General features: G+C 42.3%; 1 protein-coding gene across 3 annotated transcripts in view; it reads left to right on the forward strand.

The window, feature by feature from the left end:
- The first annotated feature begins 801 nt into the window (after positions 1–801).
- ttc39a (tetratricopeptide repeat domain 39A) overlaps positions 802–18,018 on the forward strand; it is a 30,457-nt gene continuing 13,240 nt past the window's right edge. Inside the window, exons 1-5 of one of the 3 annotated variants that reach the window (XM_014411673.4) lie at positions 802–1,002; positions 2,255–2,305; positions 2,457–2,507; positions 2,785–2,838; positions 11,196–11,300. In XM_014411673.4, the coding sequence (XP_014267159.1) occupies positions 950–1,002; positions 2,255–2,305; positions 2,457–2,507; positions 2,785–2,838; positions 11,196–11,300 (314 nt within the window). In that variant the 5' untranslated portion in view covers positions 802–949. Of the gene's footprint in view, positions 1,003–2,254; positions 2,306–2,456; positions 2,508–2,784; positions 2,839–5,971; positions 6,246–11,195; positions 11,301–18,018 lie in introns of those variants that run through there. The other 2 variants (XM_076880164.1, XM_014411674.3) reach the window with 2 other exon arrangements.

Consider the following 18,018-nt stretch of genomic DNA (forward strand, 5'->3'; position numbering starts at 1 on the left):
GACATGGATTCAGTGCCTCGTGCTTTTGGCTGCTACTTTTCGAGATGACCACAGCAGATCATCAGTCTCCATCTCATCCTATCCCTAGCATCCTCTGTCACCTCTGCATGCCATCCTTCTACATCCACGAATCTTCTCTGGGATCTCCCTCTTTCCCTCCTACTTGCCAGTTCCATAATCACCTTCCTTTTCCAATATATCCACGATTCATCCTCTACTCATCCAAAAATAATCTCAGCCTCATTGATTTAGTCTCCAGACTGCCCAACCTGATGTCCCTCTGATGTCCTCATTTCTGAATACAAGAGCATATATTTCGTTTATAGTATTTAACTATAGTGTCACGATATTTCTTTTTTATTTAGATGTAAATATATTATAAAGACAATTATAGTATCATAAGCACCTTTAGTACTCATAAACAACCCGTGTTTACATTTTTGTCACCTTTCAAGTATTTCTGTAAACACGCTGGGCAAATAAATAAAAATAAATTAATTAGGTAATTAAAACAAATTATACAAAGCAATTCTGTAATTTTATAGAAAATCTATGTAACATTTATCCATTTTAAGCAAAATTATTTTAATAAAAAATAAACATTATTTGCTTAAATATATTTTTTTTGTAAAAATATATATCTTTTAGTATTTTGGGCATTTAAGATCATATTTATGAATATTATTATCGCCTGTGTTTACTTCCTTGTTTGTAGCGTCGTTCTAACAAGGACGGCTTTAGGACCGCGGGGCGAGCGGCTGCATTCCTGTGCATTTAAATAAAAGTCATTATTGCGTTGATGAGCAGCGCACCTTTCCACGTCAGGAAGGAGGAAGACGCGCAGCAGCAGCCGCAGCAGCCGCTTTCCCTTCCACTCGCTCCCGTGTGACGTGAGTGTGAGCCGCTGTGTAAACCTCTCCGGTCGCCGCTGGTCCTCCCGCGCTGTGGAATGAGTTTCATGAACAGCTGGAAGCGAAGCGTGAAGAAACATGACAGCAAAAGGTGAGTGGAAGAAAAAAGCTCCCGGAGATCGGCGCGTCTTGGTTGGCCGTGTCCGTGCTTGTCTGTCTCCGAAGTCAGGCCGGCTGCTGGGATTTAATCGCACTTTTTTTTTTAAACCTAAGGCGTCATGTGACTGCGCTGGCCTGAGGTTATCGTGTCATCGCGCTGAGATTGTTGTTTAGCACACACTGGAGCCTGTGAACACGAGATTTCCAGGACCCTTTAATAAACCACGCAAACCACCGGTGTGTGTTTGAGTCTCTGTAGTTAATAAAGGAAGAGGCGGAAGAAACCTCCTGAGATGTTTGGTGTCTGTTCCTTCTCTCTTATTATTATACGTGTGTCAGTCTGTGTTCTGCATCCTGTTAGTCAACCTGACGCTCATGATGTGTCAGTCAGGACCACGCGAGCTTTTTACTGTTAGTGAAAGTCAGATTTAACAGGCTGATGTAAACAGTCCAGTTTTGTTACTGCCCCATGTTTGGCTTATTTTCCCAGAGATAACTCGCACTGAATGTTTATTATCCAGTGTCCCATTATAATACTTGCAAGGTTTCAAGCTGCCTTTCCCTTTGACCTGGTCATTTCAGGTACTTTGCAGCTGTTTGAGGCTCAAAGAGGGAAGTGGATCTGATACTTTGTTTTGTTTCAAAAAGGGAGAAAAGTCTAATAATGTAACAGTTACGTGTGTTTAGCCACTGATATGATCCATCATCATGATCCATGTAGTTTGTGATGTTCTGAAGGGGCCCAACACTTAGCTGGGTCTCTCTTGTGTTTTGTTACACATTCATGTGTAAATAAAGTTCTAACTAGAACAGACGATTTTAGCGATTTCACTCCAAAACAAACAACTTTAGTTTTTTTCAGGACATCTGTTGATTGTATGATGTTTATATTGATTAGCAGCCTACTTCAGGCTGTATGTAAAGTGTAGGTAAATCAGAATGCGTTCCACATTATTTACATATATTTTATATATGTTTGAATATCGATGGTGTCAGTTTTATTTAACAATTCTCATTATGAATTTGATGCCCGCAGCATATTTAAAAACGTGCTGGGACGCTGACAAGAAGAAAATACTCGGTCATATGCTGGAATAGTATCGAGTATTTCAAAAGTTAGACTTCACGTTCTCGCTACAGCCCTTCTTTCCTCAGACGTTCCCAGCTAACATCCTCCTCTTACCTTAATGAGATTCAGTCTTGTGGGGGGGTTTTTCCCAAGCTGACCTTTGACCTGTTCACAGGGATGCAATGAATCCACAAGACGTACCTGACAGCCCGGACTCCCCGAGCCGGTACGGTGACACTGCGCACGTCATGTTTTCGTACTGTGAGGAACAAAGAAAACATAAAGCCGCTGCTAATCGTGGCTCTGATTACAGCATAACAATAAGTTCAACTCTGGCAGGCGGTTACGCTCAGACTCATCTGCATTTCTCATCTCAGGTTGTCAGATGTAAACAGTCCAGAGCTGGACTCCATCATCACAGACTTCAAGTAAGTTTCTTTAAGTTCACAAATGTAATTTAACAAGTTTAAATATTTGCTCCCACATCAGCCCAGTCTCACACAGGTTTCCCTGAAAGTCATCAAGTTCATATCTGTAGAAATCAGCGAGTCATTGTGGCCTGGGAGTGTCCTCATGTATCGGTGTCCATATTTCTCTCTCTCACGATCGTGTTCCTCAAACAACAGCTTGTCTTTCAGCTGGTTTTCATCCCTCGAGATTGCTCTCCTTTCTCTAAAACAGCCCGATTCTGTTCCCGTGTTTCAGGTTACAGATACCGGACGACAAAGATGGTCTGGAGTCAACAGATCCATCGAATGGGTAAGACTGGCCTGTGAGCTCTCTCAGATCATACACGAAAACCGAGGCTTAGATTACAGAAATGTTTGGTTTCATCGAGACACAAAGATGCACATGTTGAGGTAACAAAGTCGTCAGGAGTTCACGGGCAGCTTCTCTTGCTTGTGATATCAATAATTCAGACAGAGGGAACCTGAGAATAACATCATCTCTCAGCACTTTAGTTATGCCTGAGTGTGACCGTGAAAGCATCGCTTATTCAAACTATGATGAGCGTTCAGAGCCTGGAGAAGAAATGTGTGTCTGTCTGATAAGATCAGAAGCACGTAATAAAGTGAAAGGACGCTTTTAGATATTTATAAAATACTGGCAGCTAGTTTGAGTTTTATAAATATTTTTAAAAGGTTTTATTTCAGCGAACATCTGCTGTTTTTAATTGAAGACGTGTTAAGTTGTGCTGATAAATGAACATTTGTTTGTATGTAAAAGCTTTAAATATTTGATTTGCTTCTAATTTGTTTTATATCACATGTCTGTGAGCTCTGAAATCTTCGATTTTGCCAAACCAGGTCCTCAAAAACCCCGGAGACATCGCACATCGATGTGAACTGAAATTCACATCCGTGTGCGACAGCCTGGACTCCTCAGTCATGTGACAGGCGCATAGATGTGTCCAATAGGAACCCACTACCTGCTAAATATGTCATGACCTGTTTGGCTGATCAAAGTGAAAAACCAAAACTTTGTAAACGAATGTGTTTTTGCAAGTTGTGCAGTGAGCAGGAGTGTTTTTGCACCATGAGGAGGGCAATGAGAATCTAATTATCTTCAATTTAAACCCATGACCCTCTGATGTCCTCACAGCAAACACGAGAGATGAAAGCAACAATTAGGCTTTTCTTTTTACTACTCTCTATAAAGATAGATTTTTTTTCCCCTCTTGTTTCTGCGTCGGACACTGAGAGAGCTTTGTTCTCGCGATTGTGCTTTCATGGGAGCAAAAACAGTAATATGTACGAAGCCCTTAGCGCGGTCACATGACTGTAAGCTTTATGCTGTCTCTTGATCTCTGTGGAGCTCGGTTGCTTTAAAGTTCACAGTTAAACTTTGGAGAGAGGAATAATATGTGTGGCTGTTATAGTATCTGAAAACAGGTAATTCTGACTCATTGACGGTCAGTATTTTCCTCCAGCGTTGAGGAACAAACTGATGCAGATGAATTTTTATATCGGATTTGTTTTGTCAGTAATTTGATGGCAATAATTCAGTAAATCATCAGTGAGAATAAAGAATACTTTATTTAACCTGGTGGCCCTTTCTATTAAACTCGGTAATAACATGGTAATAGTGGGGTATTTTAGTGGAAACATGAGCATGGCAATAGCAAGTTAGTAACACTTAATTACTGAACTAATTAATACATTATCTGCTACCAGTGGTTATGCATGACTAAACACACTGAAGTATATGTAACTGGATAATAACGGGCCAGAAACTGGGCTAAATATGTGGGAACAGTTACGCCTTTGAGGCAAAACCAGTTAGTAGTAGAGATGTGTTTGTAGTAATAACCAGGAATCAGGACTATTTCTATTACATCTCATAGTAATCTCATTAAAAACCTGGCACCAGGAAAAAAAGTATTTAAATATAAAAATATAATCATGTACGCAAACATAGGTGCTATGGGTATTTTACATTCCACCTCTGGGAAGGAAGCAATTTCTATATAACAATGCAGGCTGAGTGGTGGTTTAACTTCTAAAGGTTCATTAGTGGGCAAAGACGTGGCTTCATAAACATGCTGTGATTGCGCCGTAAGACCTTTGAAGGGAAGCAAAAACAGCAAATTAGCATATGTTATATGATCGTGTGGCATGAACGCTTAGCTGTCTAATAAAACTGTTTCACTAAAAATACATTTACTTTAATAAAGCTTGAGTGTAGAAGTGCTGCTCCTTGGTTTAGCTGGTCAGATGTGAGATTTTGCTGCTTTTGCATCATTTCTAATGTGACAGTAAACATGATGTATTTAGCATCTTGGTGTTTCAGAGCAAACACACTGTTGCAGATTAAAAACTGACAGTATCTGGCATGCCACACACCCGAGCACACACTGGGGTCATGCATGAAACAAAGACTGTCAGCCTCGGCTTCGCGTGCAGCGCCACAGGTGGAAACTCATCAAGTATATTTGCTCAAGCGTGGTCACGGCGAACCCACCGTTTACCCATGATTCCTCTGGGAACCACACCCACGATTATGCAGGAAACACTACACAAAGGTCACGGTGGCTGACTGGTGAATGCATTATCTGAGCACGGCTTCATAGCCAGTGGGATGAAAGAAAAAGGAGGCGGTGCTTAACAAAAGTGGTCCAAAGAGAGTATGCAGTGCTGAGGTATCATGTTATGACACAGACTTGTTTGTAGTTTCAGTATTTAAGACAAAAAAGTAAATCCGCACAGCTAACTGGGATTAAACTCCTCGACTTTAATGTAAAACAAAAAGCCTGACAGCTCTGATTACTGCTGCTTGTTTAGTAGTTTTAACTGCTTATTAAAGATGCGGGTCGAGACACTACAGCCGACATGTGTTTATGTCGCTCTCTCACCCATTCACACTCACTCACATCTAATGGATGACTGGCAATGGGCTGTTCGCAGTGATATACAGCTCAAGTCCTGGCACTGCCCCCGTTCTCCATTCACGATTTCACATTATTTCTCGTGCGTCTACATTTTGGAGCCGCTGCGCTGCATCGACGTCTATTCCTGGACCGTCTGCCCGCTGCAGTGAGCAGCCTCTGCAGCAGCCCTGACCAGCTGCGCCTCAGAAAGCCACATTTCTTTCCCACCTACAGTGGCGGAAAGCGTTTGTGTCTTTTTATGATGAAAAATGGCTTCGTGACTATGAACACTTCTGCTTTTAGCACATTGTTCCTCCAGGGTTTAGTTTTTGGAAGTATCCTCACTACACAGAAAAATCCCCTGACTGTGAAAGTGGGCATTTCAGCCATGCTCCTGATTTTGCATTAACCAATCAGAGCGGAGACTGCAGTGTGGAGCATGAGGGTGATGATCAGACGAGGTGGGCCAGGCTTTCTCTCCATGTGTGATAGTCATCCCAGTCTTATTAAGGGCTGCTGTTGCGTCCTACCTCTCGTTCCTCCCTCGTTTTCTCTCTCATTCATTCATCCCTACCTCGCTCTCTCACGCTCTCTCTCTGCCTAACCTTCTGCTGTTTCTGCTGCTACAGAAAGAGACACACAGCATCGCACTGCACTGCTGGAAAGGCCCCGGGCTCACAGCCACTTCTGCTATTTTCTCTCTCTTACTTTAGTCGCTTTCTCTGCGTCTCTTCCGGACACACACACACACACTTTGCCAGATGAAAATGTCTGGGGAGGAAGAGACTCTGTCGAACGGGTAAGATGCGCTCATGTTGGGATGACGTGTGTTTCTCATGCAGTCGTGAGAGTGTGAGATGCTCTGCGAATGTGACTTTTCCTGCCGTGTTTCCATTCTCATGTGACGTTTGTTTTCCACTCCTGTCTCTCAGGCATGTGGACAAACTCGCTCGATTTATTGTCGGAGCTGCTCGCTTCTTTTGTTTCCCGTAACAAGGCCTTTGAACATGTTATACCAGCCTGTCTGATATGCTGAAAGCTCTGTGTCACACAGTTGATAAAACTAATGCTTTGTCACTCCAGGAAAGGGTGTGTGCGTGGTTGTGTGGGTGCATGTGTGCACTTATTGGTTTGCATCAGCACATGCAGTGGTGTGTGAGTGTGTATGAATAGTGGCTCTGTGTGTGTGTGTGTGTGTGCGCGCCTTTGCCTGATAATGATCATCATTGTGTAATTTGCTCTCTGGAGAAATCAACGCAGAATTTGAGACTTGCTGACTTGAACCTAATTAAATTATTTGGACGATGCGTGGTATGCACAGCCTGAACCTCGCACACTCTCCTCTTTCTGCCTTTTCTTTCCTTCACACAGTCCATTTCCTTTATTTTTGTTCTTCTCAGATTGCGTTCAAGGTGCCAAAATCTTGTTTTCCAGTCAGCCGGTACCAGTTGAGTCGGTTTCCACCTATAAGGAAATGATATATCCACTGATGCTTTGCTGTCCTCAGCTTTGCAGACACAGGTTTCAGCCTTTATCTAAAAAATCTGAATAGCAGGAATCCAGTAACACAAAAAATGTGGTTTATTATTAAAATCAGCCCTCTTTTATGTAACATGCACACAAACCTGCTGCGTAAGGCGTCTGTTTAATACTGCTGACACACTGCAGTTTTTAACGATTCCTTATCTACCTCAGTATCATTGTGGCCTGAGTCTAACAGGTAATTTGACTCCACTAATTTAAGTTTAAAACTTTCTTTGTTACTAAGGCTTATAGTTGGGGCTGGATCAGGTGACTCTGAACCATCCCTGTAGTTATGCTGCAGTCGGCTCAGGCTGCATCCCGTGATGCTTGTATCTTTCCATTTCTGGATGCTATTAAATTTTCTATAGTCAGTATTTTGTCCCGTCTCCCTATGCTCTCCCTTTTCTCCTCCCTTACCCCTCACCCTCCTGACCGGTCGTGGCAGATGGCCCCCCCCCCTCCCTCAACCTGGAAGTGCTGGAGTTTTTTCAATTCAATTCAATTCAATTTTATTTATATAGCGCCAAATCACAACAAAAGTCGCCTCAAGGCGCTTCATAGATACAGAGGAAAACCCAACAATCATATGACCCCCTATGAGCAGCACTTTGGCGACAGTGGGAAGGAAAAACTCCCTTTTAACAGGAAGAAACCTCCAGCAGAACCAGGCTCAGGGAGGGGCGGGGCCATCTGCTGTGACCGGTTGGGGTGAGAGAAGGAAGACAGGATAAAGACATGCTGTGGAAGAGAGACAGAGGTTAATAACAGATATGATTCAGTGCAGAGAGGTCTGTTAACACATAGTGAGTGAGAAAGGTGACTGGAAAGGAAAAACTCAATGCATCATGGGAATCCCCGGCAGCCTACGTCTATTGCAGCATAACTAAGGGAGGATTCAGGGTCACCTGGTCCAGCCCTAACTATATGCTTTAGCAAAAAGGAAAGTTTGAAGCCTAATCTTGAAAGTAGAGATAGTGTCTGTCTCCCGAATCCAAACTGGAAGCTGGTTCCACAGAAGAGGGGCCTGAAAACTGAAGGCTCTGCCTCCCATTCTACTTTTAAATACTCTAGGAACAACAAGTAGGCCTGCAGAGCGAGAGCGAAGTGCTCTAATAGGGTGATATGGTACTACAAGGTCCTGTCATAAAGGAGTTTTTCCATCCTACTGTCACCAAGTGCTTGCTCATAGGATACTGTCTAATTGTTGGGTTTTCTGTCTTGTATTGTAGTGTCTTTACCTTACAATATAAAGCAACTTTCTAAAATCTAAAATAATAACTAAACATGCCTCGAGTAAAGATTTAGGGTAAGGTTACAATAAATGTTTGGCAAAGCTATACATTTGGTGTAAGTATTAGCATTTCTTAATTCTTCTGTAGGCCTGTCATTTAAACTCTGAACTGGGCCCCGGTTATATTTTAAAGGTGGGACTTTGACCGAGAGGTCACAGGGTATTACTGTGACTAAAATTAATGTTGCACTTCATAACTCTTAGATCAGGTTAAGTACAGTCAGCGTCACTGTGTCAGTGTAATATGTGTGTTATTCTCTCTTTAATGCACAAGCACTCTGTCAGTATTTGAGTTTCCAGTTTTCACTCTGGATTAGTGAGCTGCAGGTTTATTGTATTTCAGTGTTTTCATCTGTTCCTGCCTACATCTGGGGATTTTTGCAGGTGAGAATATTGACTCTGTGGCTTACGGGGTTGAATACTCTGTAGTCGCTGCACCTTTACTCGTACAGAAAACCGGTATGGACTGTACCAACAGCTCTGGTTGGACTGGTTGGATTCACTCAGTGGCCACTGGTGGAAGACATGTGACTCTGCAGGATTAACAACAAAAATGTGCGCACAATGTGCTGCTCTTGGATTTTATTATTGATCTTCATATTAAAGTATCATCTGTGGACACTAAATTAGAAAATAGCCAATGGTAAAATAAGTTAATCATTGTATGCTAATTGCTAATGTTTATATAATGCTGTTTATAGCTTCGGTTGCATTATTTTGTCAGTGTGTGTGTGTGTGTGTGTGTGTGTGTGTGTGTGTGTGTGTGTGTGTGTGTGTGTGTGTGTATTGTTGCTGACAACAAAGAGCATTTCTAAAAGTCACCTGAGTTTTGCACAGTGCACCAGTGAGAGGAGGTTTCTGTTAGCAGGAAACTGCTGCCTGCCGGTCATATGGTGAACACAGCAGTCACCCGCATGTCATTAGCAGAGCTGCACCAGTATGTGTGCTTCTTTCTATCATGCTGCTGGTGGTATGTGTATGTATGAAGTGAGTTTATGGCTTCTTTGTGTTTCTAATGGACAGGAATGTGTCAGACACGTTAGCTGTAGCTGCGTTTCCTCAGTGCTCAGTTGGACTCTTTTATTCCTCTGCAGCTGTCTAATGCTGACATGGGCTGAGCGGGTAATACTGACAGAGTGTGTTCCTGCACTTAAATGGGAATGATAGTTGCCCTCAGGGACGTTATGTTGTAAGGTAAAGAGCTAACGGTGTTTTAGAGAAAAAGCCAGTGATCCAAGAAAGAAACTCGCCTTTTTCTACATAAAAAACCTTCTGGGAGGGCAGCCATCTGTCCAGACTGGAAGGGGCCGAGGGGGGAAATCAAGACCACAGAAAGACACAAGAAACCACAATCAAGACAAAGCACAAAATACGGGAGAGAGTAGACAGTGAGGTCATTTCACGCAATAGTGGCTTCTAGCTTCGTAAAAATGGAGTACACCCTCTTTGAATTTGAAGTTTGTACGTATCAGGATATAATAAAAAAAATCTTGTTCAGACCAGGTTGTGATTTATTCATTTATCTAAGAACACCCCAACTTGTAGAAATGCTTATAGCATCATTTCCTGTCTAAATGTATTAGCCTCTCTCATGCATTCATTTTTACCCAGCTCTCCTAAACTCCCACCACAGCATTTTAATGAGGGAGAGGTCTGGACTTTGGCCCAGTGCAGCACCTTGATTTTTCCCCCCAGTTATTCTGTTGCAGATTTGCTGCTCTGCTTGGGATCTCTGTCTGTTGAATGACTCTGTTTTGACCAAGCTTTAGCTCTCAGACAGTTGACTTCACATTTGACTCTTGAATAATTTTTTATTCAAGCGTTTTTAGATTTTACTCAAGGTGCCAGGGTCCCGTGGCTGCAAAACAAGCCCCAATCCTCTCCCCTTCACCCATGTGCTGTGGGTGCTTTTTGCCAAAGGCGGTGCTGTGCGTTTTGGTGAAACATCTGCATTTTGGTCGAACCTGAGAGCATCGTTCCACAAGTTCTGTCATAATTTGTTTTTTAGACAGAAGATGCTTTTCTCCTGAAAACCCTTCGAAAGTATTACATTAAGCTAATTAACTAATACTTAATGTAAAAAAAAAAAAAAAGTTGTGTATATTTCATGGCAGGGATTGACGTCATTTAGTCCAAAATCCAGTAAATGTAATAAAAAGTAATTACACAGCAAACAAGCAACAATCCAAGCAAAGTTAACGAATCAGCTTAATGTTTTTTAGAATTTCCATCAGCTTAGCTTCTCTCTGTTTAATCTGCCCGTCATTAACGAGTTTTTCACATTCTGGCTGCTGTTTTCTCCCCGAGTTTAACAAGTGAAACATACGTTTAAAGTTTCATGGCTACAGCGGGTCAAATCAAAGATGGACGACTCCAGGTCGTACACACGCCCGTCACGTGACGAATACAAGGTGACGTGATCTTTTTTAAGCCACGAAGCGCATCTGTTCTTTATCTTTAATAAAAGATTCAGAAACTGCTCCCGGAGCTTGTCCTTGTCTAAATGTATGATTATGTCTGTAATTTCAAATAGCAGAATCAGTAACAGCAAACAGCACTGTGGCGGGGCGTGGCCTGCGGTGCCGTGCAGGTGCGTCCGCCTCCTCTGCACGGCACCGCAGGCCACGCCCCGCCACAAGCGCTCCCTCCAGCCGGTTTGCTCGTCTGGCTCGCTCTGTGTTCATTTTCTGGTTTCTGTCTCGAGTGCAGAGAATTTAATAACTTATGAATATGTTACGATTCAGGACAAAATGTTTTTTAGATTGTGTTTTTATTCTTGGGGCCAGTCAAAGACACAAACACTTTTTAGGGTTGCCTTATATGACACAGGCTTGTTTTGTGTACACTTTGATCACAGCTATGTCCTTGTGTTTGGACGATGATGTATTTTCAGCATGTTTTCATCCAGATTTGCTGTTTGTTTTGTTTCTGCAGCTGCTCGCGGTCAGACCTGACGCTGGCTCTCGAGGACTGTATGGCCGCCCTGGATCTGTTCCTCAGAAACGACTTTGAGGAGGCGCAGGCGCGGCTCAGATGCAGGTAGGAGCACCACCTGCGTAACGACCTGCTACGGGTGCTGTTCTCGCCGGCCTTTGACCTTTCGAGTGTTCTCAGTAACTTTCACGGTTCAAAATAATTCTTATTTATCTGATATTGGGCCTCTGTCTGAAACAAGTTTAGTTTTAGTTCCTCTTCCCTTAAGACAACTGTCTGCTGATTGGCTCCCCCTCTCAAACAGAGGGTTTGAACAGCAGGTGGGCGGAGCTTCTGTTCAGACTGACAGCAGTCCAAAATCTGAGCTTTTGCCTCATTATTTGAAACTTTGACCATGTTTTTTCATGAGCGTCCAAGAACTTATCAAAAGATATGAAGGTCATAAATGTGAGTTAAGGGATCATTCAGAGGATTCCTAATCGTTTTTTAGATCTGCGGTGATTTCACCTCACTGCTCTTCTATTTTAACCCTGCTGCAGTTCCTTGAATGTTTTTCTTGGATCTTTGGTGACTTGGAGGACTTTTAGACAGTCGTCCCCTAATGTTGCAGGTCTCTGTTAGTAGTTTGTGTCTCTCACTGTGGACGTGTCAGGACCTGGAACTTTTAGCTTTGTCACCCAGTTTTCTGAAAATGTTCTGATGATGATCACTTTTTTTTACATGCTGCCATGATTGCTGTTACGTTTTTCACGTTAAAATCTGAAGCCGTCTCTAAATGAATTAGATTGAATTAAATGTCCAATAAAAGTTTAAGAATTAAGAAGCTGTGCTTTATTTGTTTTGAGCTTTCAGAGCACTCACTGCTTTAAATTCTTCCCAGTGGCAGGATCAGTACAGTTTCTCTAATTAAGAGGACACTTAGATATTGAAGATAAATTCACTATTCAGCCTTTGAAGATGGCTGCACAATTAGAAGGAGCTTTTTAATGTGTTGTGATGTTTCCATGAAGGTCCAATTATGTGGGGAAACAACAAAAAGTGTCGCGTTTGAAAAAGGAGACAAGGAGGCAAATAAAGCGAAGGTTTCTTCGAACAGTTTAACTAAAAGAGATGGACAGACCACAATCACCATCAAAAGAGAAACATATTAAAACTCTGAAGTTGATCAGGTAAAAATAATAAGTTAAAAAGGCTAAATCACCCAAAGCACCACAGAGGTCCCACATTCGGCAGCCACAACATATAAAACCAGAAATGCTGCCTGAGTCTGGTTGCTGAGAAGAGTTGGCTGTACAAAAGTGCGGCACCTGAAGCTGGAGAGACAACATGACACAGCAACTGGGACAAATCACAGCAGGCTCTGTCGGGCCCATAACATGCTTGGAAAATAAAGTCTGTAAGATGATGTTTTTGAGTCCTGAATCAGTGACAGCTGGAACCATCGTACTGCAGTTAAAGTCAAGCTTCTTGTCGGTTCTTTGTTAAGTGCAGGACAAACACCGCATTGCAGTGACCCACAGTGGGCAAGTAAATTGAATCTAAAGTTAAATAAGATAAAATAGAGAATTAAAACTATAATAGATATAAGAAATAAGGTGTCAAAGTCTTAATAGACAAGATACATTAAAGCCAATAAACTGTAATTGCAGTTTCCGCTGTGTTTACATGAACAGGTTATGTGAACCGTGTGCTGCTTTAAGTTACATTAACATAACACGGCACGTAGAAACGGCACCTCCAGGTTTGTACTCCAACACCGAGTCATCGTGTTACTCGGTGTCCACTGCGTGTTATCAGCACCTTTATCGTGCCGCTGCTTTGATCCGTCCTCTGGGACTGTGGGCCGCTCCTCAGCCCAGTTTCTTCTTTCCAGTGCTGCCCAGCATCAAACAATAGCTTCCTTTTAGCCCTGACTGTGTTTGTAGTTTTGAAACAGTAAACCGGTGTGTGGTGTTGTTGCTGAGAGACATGTGTGTGACGACATTAAGCGTGAATGAACTCACACTCTTTGTTTTTTACATTATTATTTTTTGATCCGTCTTTCCTGGTGTTTGTTATTTAAACTTGGATTTGGGAAATATTCTACCCGTGCTGACGATGTGGATAAATCTAAAACCTCACACTCCTGTTGGTGTCCTGATTTCTGCCTCACAGGTTTCTCCCTGTGCAGCCGGCTCTATTCCATTTACATGCAGAACTGCAATTAAACTGATTTTTTAATATTTTGTTTGCTTTGTACACAACCCAATAACATCCACAACCTCATTTTCTCCTCAGAAAAAGCTTTTATGAGAGGAAATGACAGCTGTTGGGCTTTCAGCATGCTGTATATCATTTTAATGCACCTGGACACATCAGCGGGGATGTTTTTTGGAGTTATCATGTGTTGTAGAGCCTGTGAATCTTTGCATCCCGCAGCTTTTGTGTTCTTCCACTTGCTCGGCCTTGAACTGCTCGTCAGACACGTTAGTATTAGTTTCAGACTTTTAGATCTCACACCTTTTCTTGCAGGCAGGATTTGCTTTGTTTTCCTCCACCTGTCAGCTGTAGTCTGACGCGGCCATGTGGGGCAAGGACACACACATATGTGGACACAGTTTCTATTTAGTCAATCTTGTGTCTGCTACATTTACCCCTACGTTCGTGTTTATGGTCGCAGGTAGTTGGAGGTCGTCCCAGGATGCATTGGGAGCAAGACCTCGTTTATACAAAGTGCATATTAATTGGAAATCTGACTGTGGAACAATATTGTGTTTGTAGAGACTTTAGTCAGTGCCTTACAGTCACGGTCACCATATCGCCAATCACCCTGAATCTTTTGGATAACTTTGGTCTTGAGCGAGACTCGTGCGTTAAAGTCCTCCGCCGCAGTTATTTATGACGGGGTCGGTTATTACGGACACATGGAATTAGTGCGCTGTTAGCAAGCATGGACCAATACTCTGTTTAAGCACTGTTTGTGCAGGTGGACAGCTCAGCACAGGAGACAGTAGATTTATGCTTCACTCATTAACTGAAAGCCGTTGTAAAACTGGAAACTTGATTTACTTTACGAGAAATACAATGGCCATTAAAGGTGATAGAAAAACCACAAACTACATGTCAAATTACTGAAAATGTGCGTCATATCAGGAGGCAGTGGAACAGTCAATGAAAGCAGTGATAAATAAACTGGTATAAAAGCAGTGGATCCAGATAAAAACATAAAACCATAAGTGGACTGACAGCTGGAGGGCGAGATGAAGCAGAAGAGGAAGAGGCTAGACACCAAGCCAAACGAACCATAGCAGCTGAGGAGTAGCAGAAACCGAACGGAGGTTCTCACAGGAAGTACATCGTGTAGCTGGTTAACTTATTGCAGGTCTGTGGAGATATTCAAGCGTCCGATTGTCCTGAAAATCTTACTGGATCACTGATTTGTTTATTCCTTTAATTTTAGATGCTGTGTTGTGGTTTAGCTGGGATTCAGGTCACAGGTCCTCATGTTTTGTAGTTTATGATTAGAAGTCAGAATCCTTGAGTCAAGCCTCATTTCTTTGCATTCGTTTCCAATGAGCCAGCCTTTCTTTTCATTTTGTGGTCTTGAGCAATAGTTCTCGGGGTATTACGAAGGACTTGGCAGCGTTTTCACTCCTTTTCAGTCCAATCCTTATACCGGGGCACCTTCAGAGAAATGTTTTCTTTTTTGTTTCAGACCTATGAATCATTCAAGTCAACCGATGAACCAGTGTTGTGTCTACACATGTCAGACAACTTAGCAAAGAACTAACTTTGAATTATATCTTCAGGCACTTTGTTGCTAGAAGCTTGTCATAAAAAATACATAATTTATTCCCATTTCTTTAGTTGAATCTATTAAAAATGCCAAAGATAACACAGTTTGACAGGCAGGAAATAATATTTTTGGAACAAAAGGGGGATTACCAAATGGCTATTAGCTAAAATTTGAGGAAAGTGGACAAGTGGAGGATGATAAAAGAAGTGGCATAAAGGCATAAACACTATGTACTGCAGATGAAAAAGGACATGACTTTCAGATCCATCTGGCCCTTCAGCATCAATACAAATGTTCTCAGTGGACTGATGGCCTTCAAGAAGCCAACCTTGAGGAAGGAAACAAGGAGAAAATCTTTTTTTAAAAACTGGAGTGAAAATTAATGGCAACAGGTCATACAGATCGATGAATCAAAGTGTGAAGTTTTTGGTTTGGTTCAATATGTACAGAGGAGATCAGGAGAGAGGGACAGTACTGAGTGTCTACACCTACCTGTAAAACTTGGTGGAGGCTCTTTCATGGTTTGGGGCAACATTTCAGCCACTCATGTTGGGTATCTCACCACTGAGAGAATCACCAACACAGAAAACTGCCATGGGATTTTGAGCCACCATCTAGAAAGCATCTGATTGACAACTGCTTCATTGTTCAGCATGACAGGGATCCCAAACACTCTACAAGTGCAGAAGGAGCATACCTGGATAGGAAAACACAGTCATGGATTGGCCTCCCCAGTAGGGTTGGGCGATATGCAAAAATTTTCCAACCGGCAATAGTCAGTCCAATAATCGACGATGGGCGATATTTTCACGCATGCGCAGGCTTTTTGATGGGCGGAGCAATGTAATCATGCACGGACTGATTAGCACGTTTACAATACAGAAGAAGTCCAAGCATGGACGAACTAATTTCCCCCCAAAATTAGGGCTGTCAGCGTTAACGCGGCGTTAACGCGGTCGTCACGATTAACGCGATTTTTGATGCCCTCCTGGAGCACAGAATGAACAAACTTCGGACAAACTACCCGAAATGCGTTGACACACACATTTCAGGGATTTTGACTCCGTCTGCGCTCCAGATGGGTTTATTATTAGTCGTGATGACGGCGCGTTAACGCTGACAGCACTAAAAAAATATAAAGTCCCCAATTTTGGATTTCTTTGGCTTTAAACCAGATGAAACAGGTAAACCTGATGTAAACACTTGTGCAGACGTGTAGTGCGAGCAAAGTACTTAAACACCACTGACTTGCATGAGCATGCACGTGTCCACCATCCGGCTGAGTATGCTAGGCTATCACCAGCTTCTGCAGCTGCATCAACAAGCATTTGGGTGATCTCTGAGGAGGGGGCATTTGCTTGCAGATGAAAGAGGGTGCTGTTAAAACGGCGCTATTATTATTATTTTTTTAATGTTGGCTGCTTCTATTAGCTCCATCATTATTAGCAAACGTACTCATGGGCAAATAAATAAATAAATCGCCCTTGACCATCGACAATGGGCTCAGCCTATCGTCGATATATTCGTCCGGTCGCCCAACCACACTCCTCAGAGCCCGGACTTCAACATCACTGAAGCAGTCTGGGATCATCTTGACAGAGAACAACACAAAAACAGCCAACATTCAAAGAAGAGCTGAAGAACTATTCCCGAATATTACTTTCAGAAATTACAGCTACCTAAGAGAGTTCAGCATGTGGTGAAGGATGTAGGTCATACCAAATATTGACTTTCAAACTCATTAGAATTGCTCAAGCTCTGTTTTTGTCCTATATACTGTATTTCCATATATGGAAATGAATAGCTCAGGTGGCCTGTGGTGTGTCCTTGAAATATTTTTCTATTTTCCTTGCAAAATATAGAAACGTGAGTAATGGCTCCACACGGTAACCAGTCAAGTGTTTTTTCATTTTGAGAGGCAGATGTTTGCATGGATGGTGTTCGATACACCTGCGCTGTTGTTTCTCTGTAGCCTGTACTGTTGTCTTCTTTGGGTTAAATTATCAGGGTTAATTCAGACAAGGAGTTATTTTAGGAATCAGCTACAAGCTTCTGTGACAAATTTCCACAGAAATCACTGAAAATGTTTGGATTTCATCAGAACTACCATTGCTGCTTCCATCGTCTTCAACTGAATGCAAAGTGTGTGTCGGTGCACACGTGTTTGTGCGAATCTCAAAGCAGCTCCTCCCTTTCATTATGGAACTACGTGGTGAAAATATGTTGGAGACCCAGCTTTACTGCCATCAGAGGTGCTACGACCTTTTCATCACTGAGATCTGACAGATATTTTGCTGCCATGTGACTAAATTTAAATCACACTCCATCTTAAAAGGTTTCCCAGCCTGAGTTTCACTTGCTGTCTCACATAAACGAGCCTGACGCCATGGAAATGTAACCCAGGCAAATCTCCCTGCTTCTCAGTCTGCGCCTTCTCTGTTTCCAGGTTGCTACTGAGCTTGTTTGGTGTTTGTTTACTGAGTTAAAGCTGATTGGATTCATTTAAGCAAACAGTTGAAGGTTTGTAGTTAGTTAATTTACAAACGTCTCTACTTAATTCTGCAGTTTTCTTTCATGACAGGCAAAAAGTCACATGGATGATGTCACATTTATCTCCGTTTGCCTTTTATTTCCAGTTTGTGTGCACATATATAGATATAGCTGTATTAGGAAACATGAAGTAGAGCATGATTAATGTTTGCTGGCCTAGTTTTCATGGGGTGAAAAATCTGTTTATTGTGAGCTGGTCTGAGGTCAGAGTAACATCCCAGAGGCTGGTCACATGAGTTAATCTGGCGATGAAGAGCAGCGAAATGTTGGCCATGCGGACTGACAGCATTCCTGCCTGCACACCTCTGACTTAATGTCACTTAATATATGATCCAACAAACAGACATGCTTGAAAATGTGTTAATCCCAGGATACATACGGCTGTTTAAACCGTCCGCTATAACTTCAGTGGGACTCCTTATTAATAGCACAAACATATGTTGTATATCTTTAACTTGTTTTGATTAATTAGTAGCTGCTTAACTGTTTAGATCAGGA

This window comes from Maylandia zebra, linkage group LG23, assembly GCF_041146795.1.
Source record: "Maylandia zebra isolate NMK-2024a linkage group LG23, Mzebra_GT3a, whole genome shotgun sequence".
NCBI lineage: Eukaryota > Metazoa > Chordata > Actinopteri > Cichliformes > Cichlidae > Maylandia > Maylandia zebra.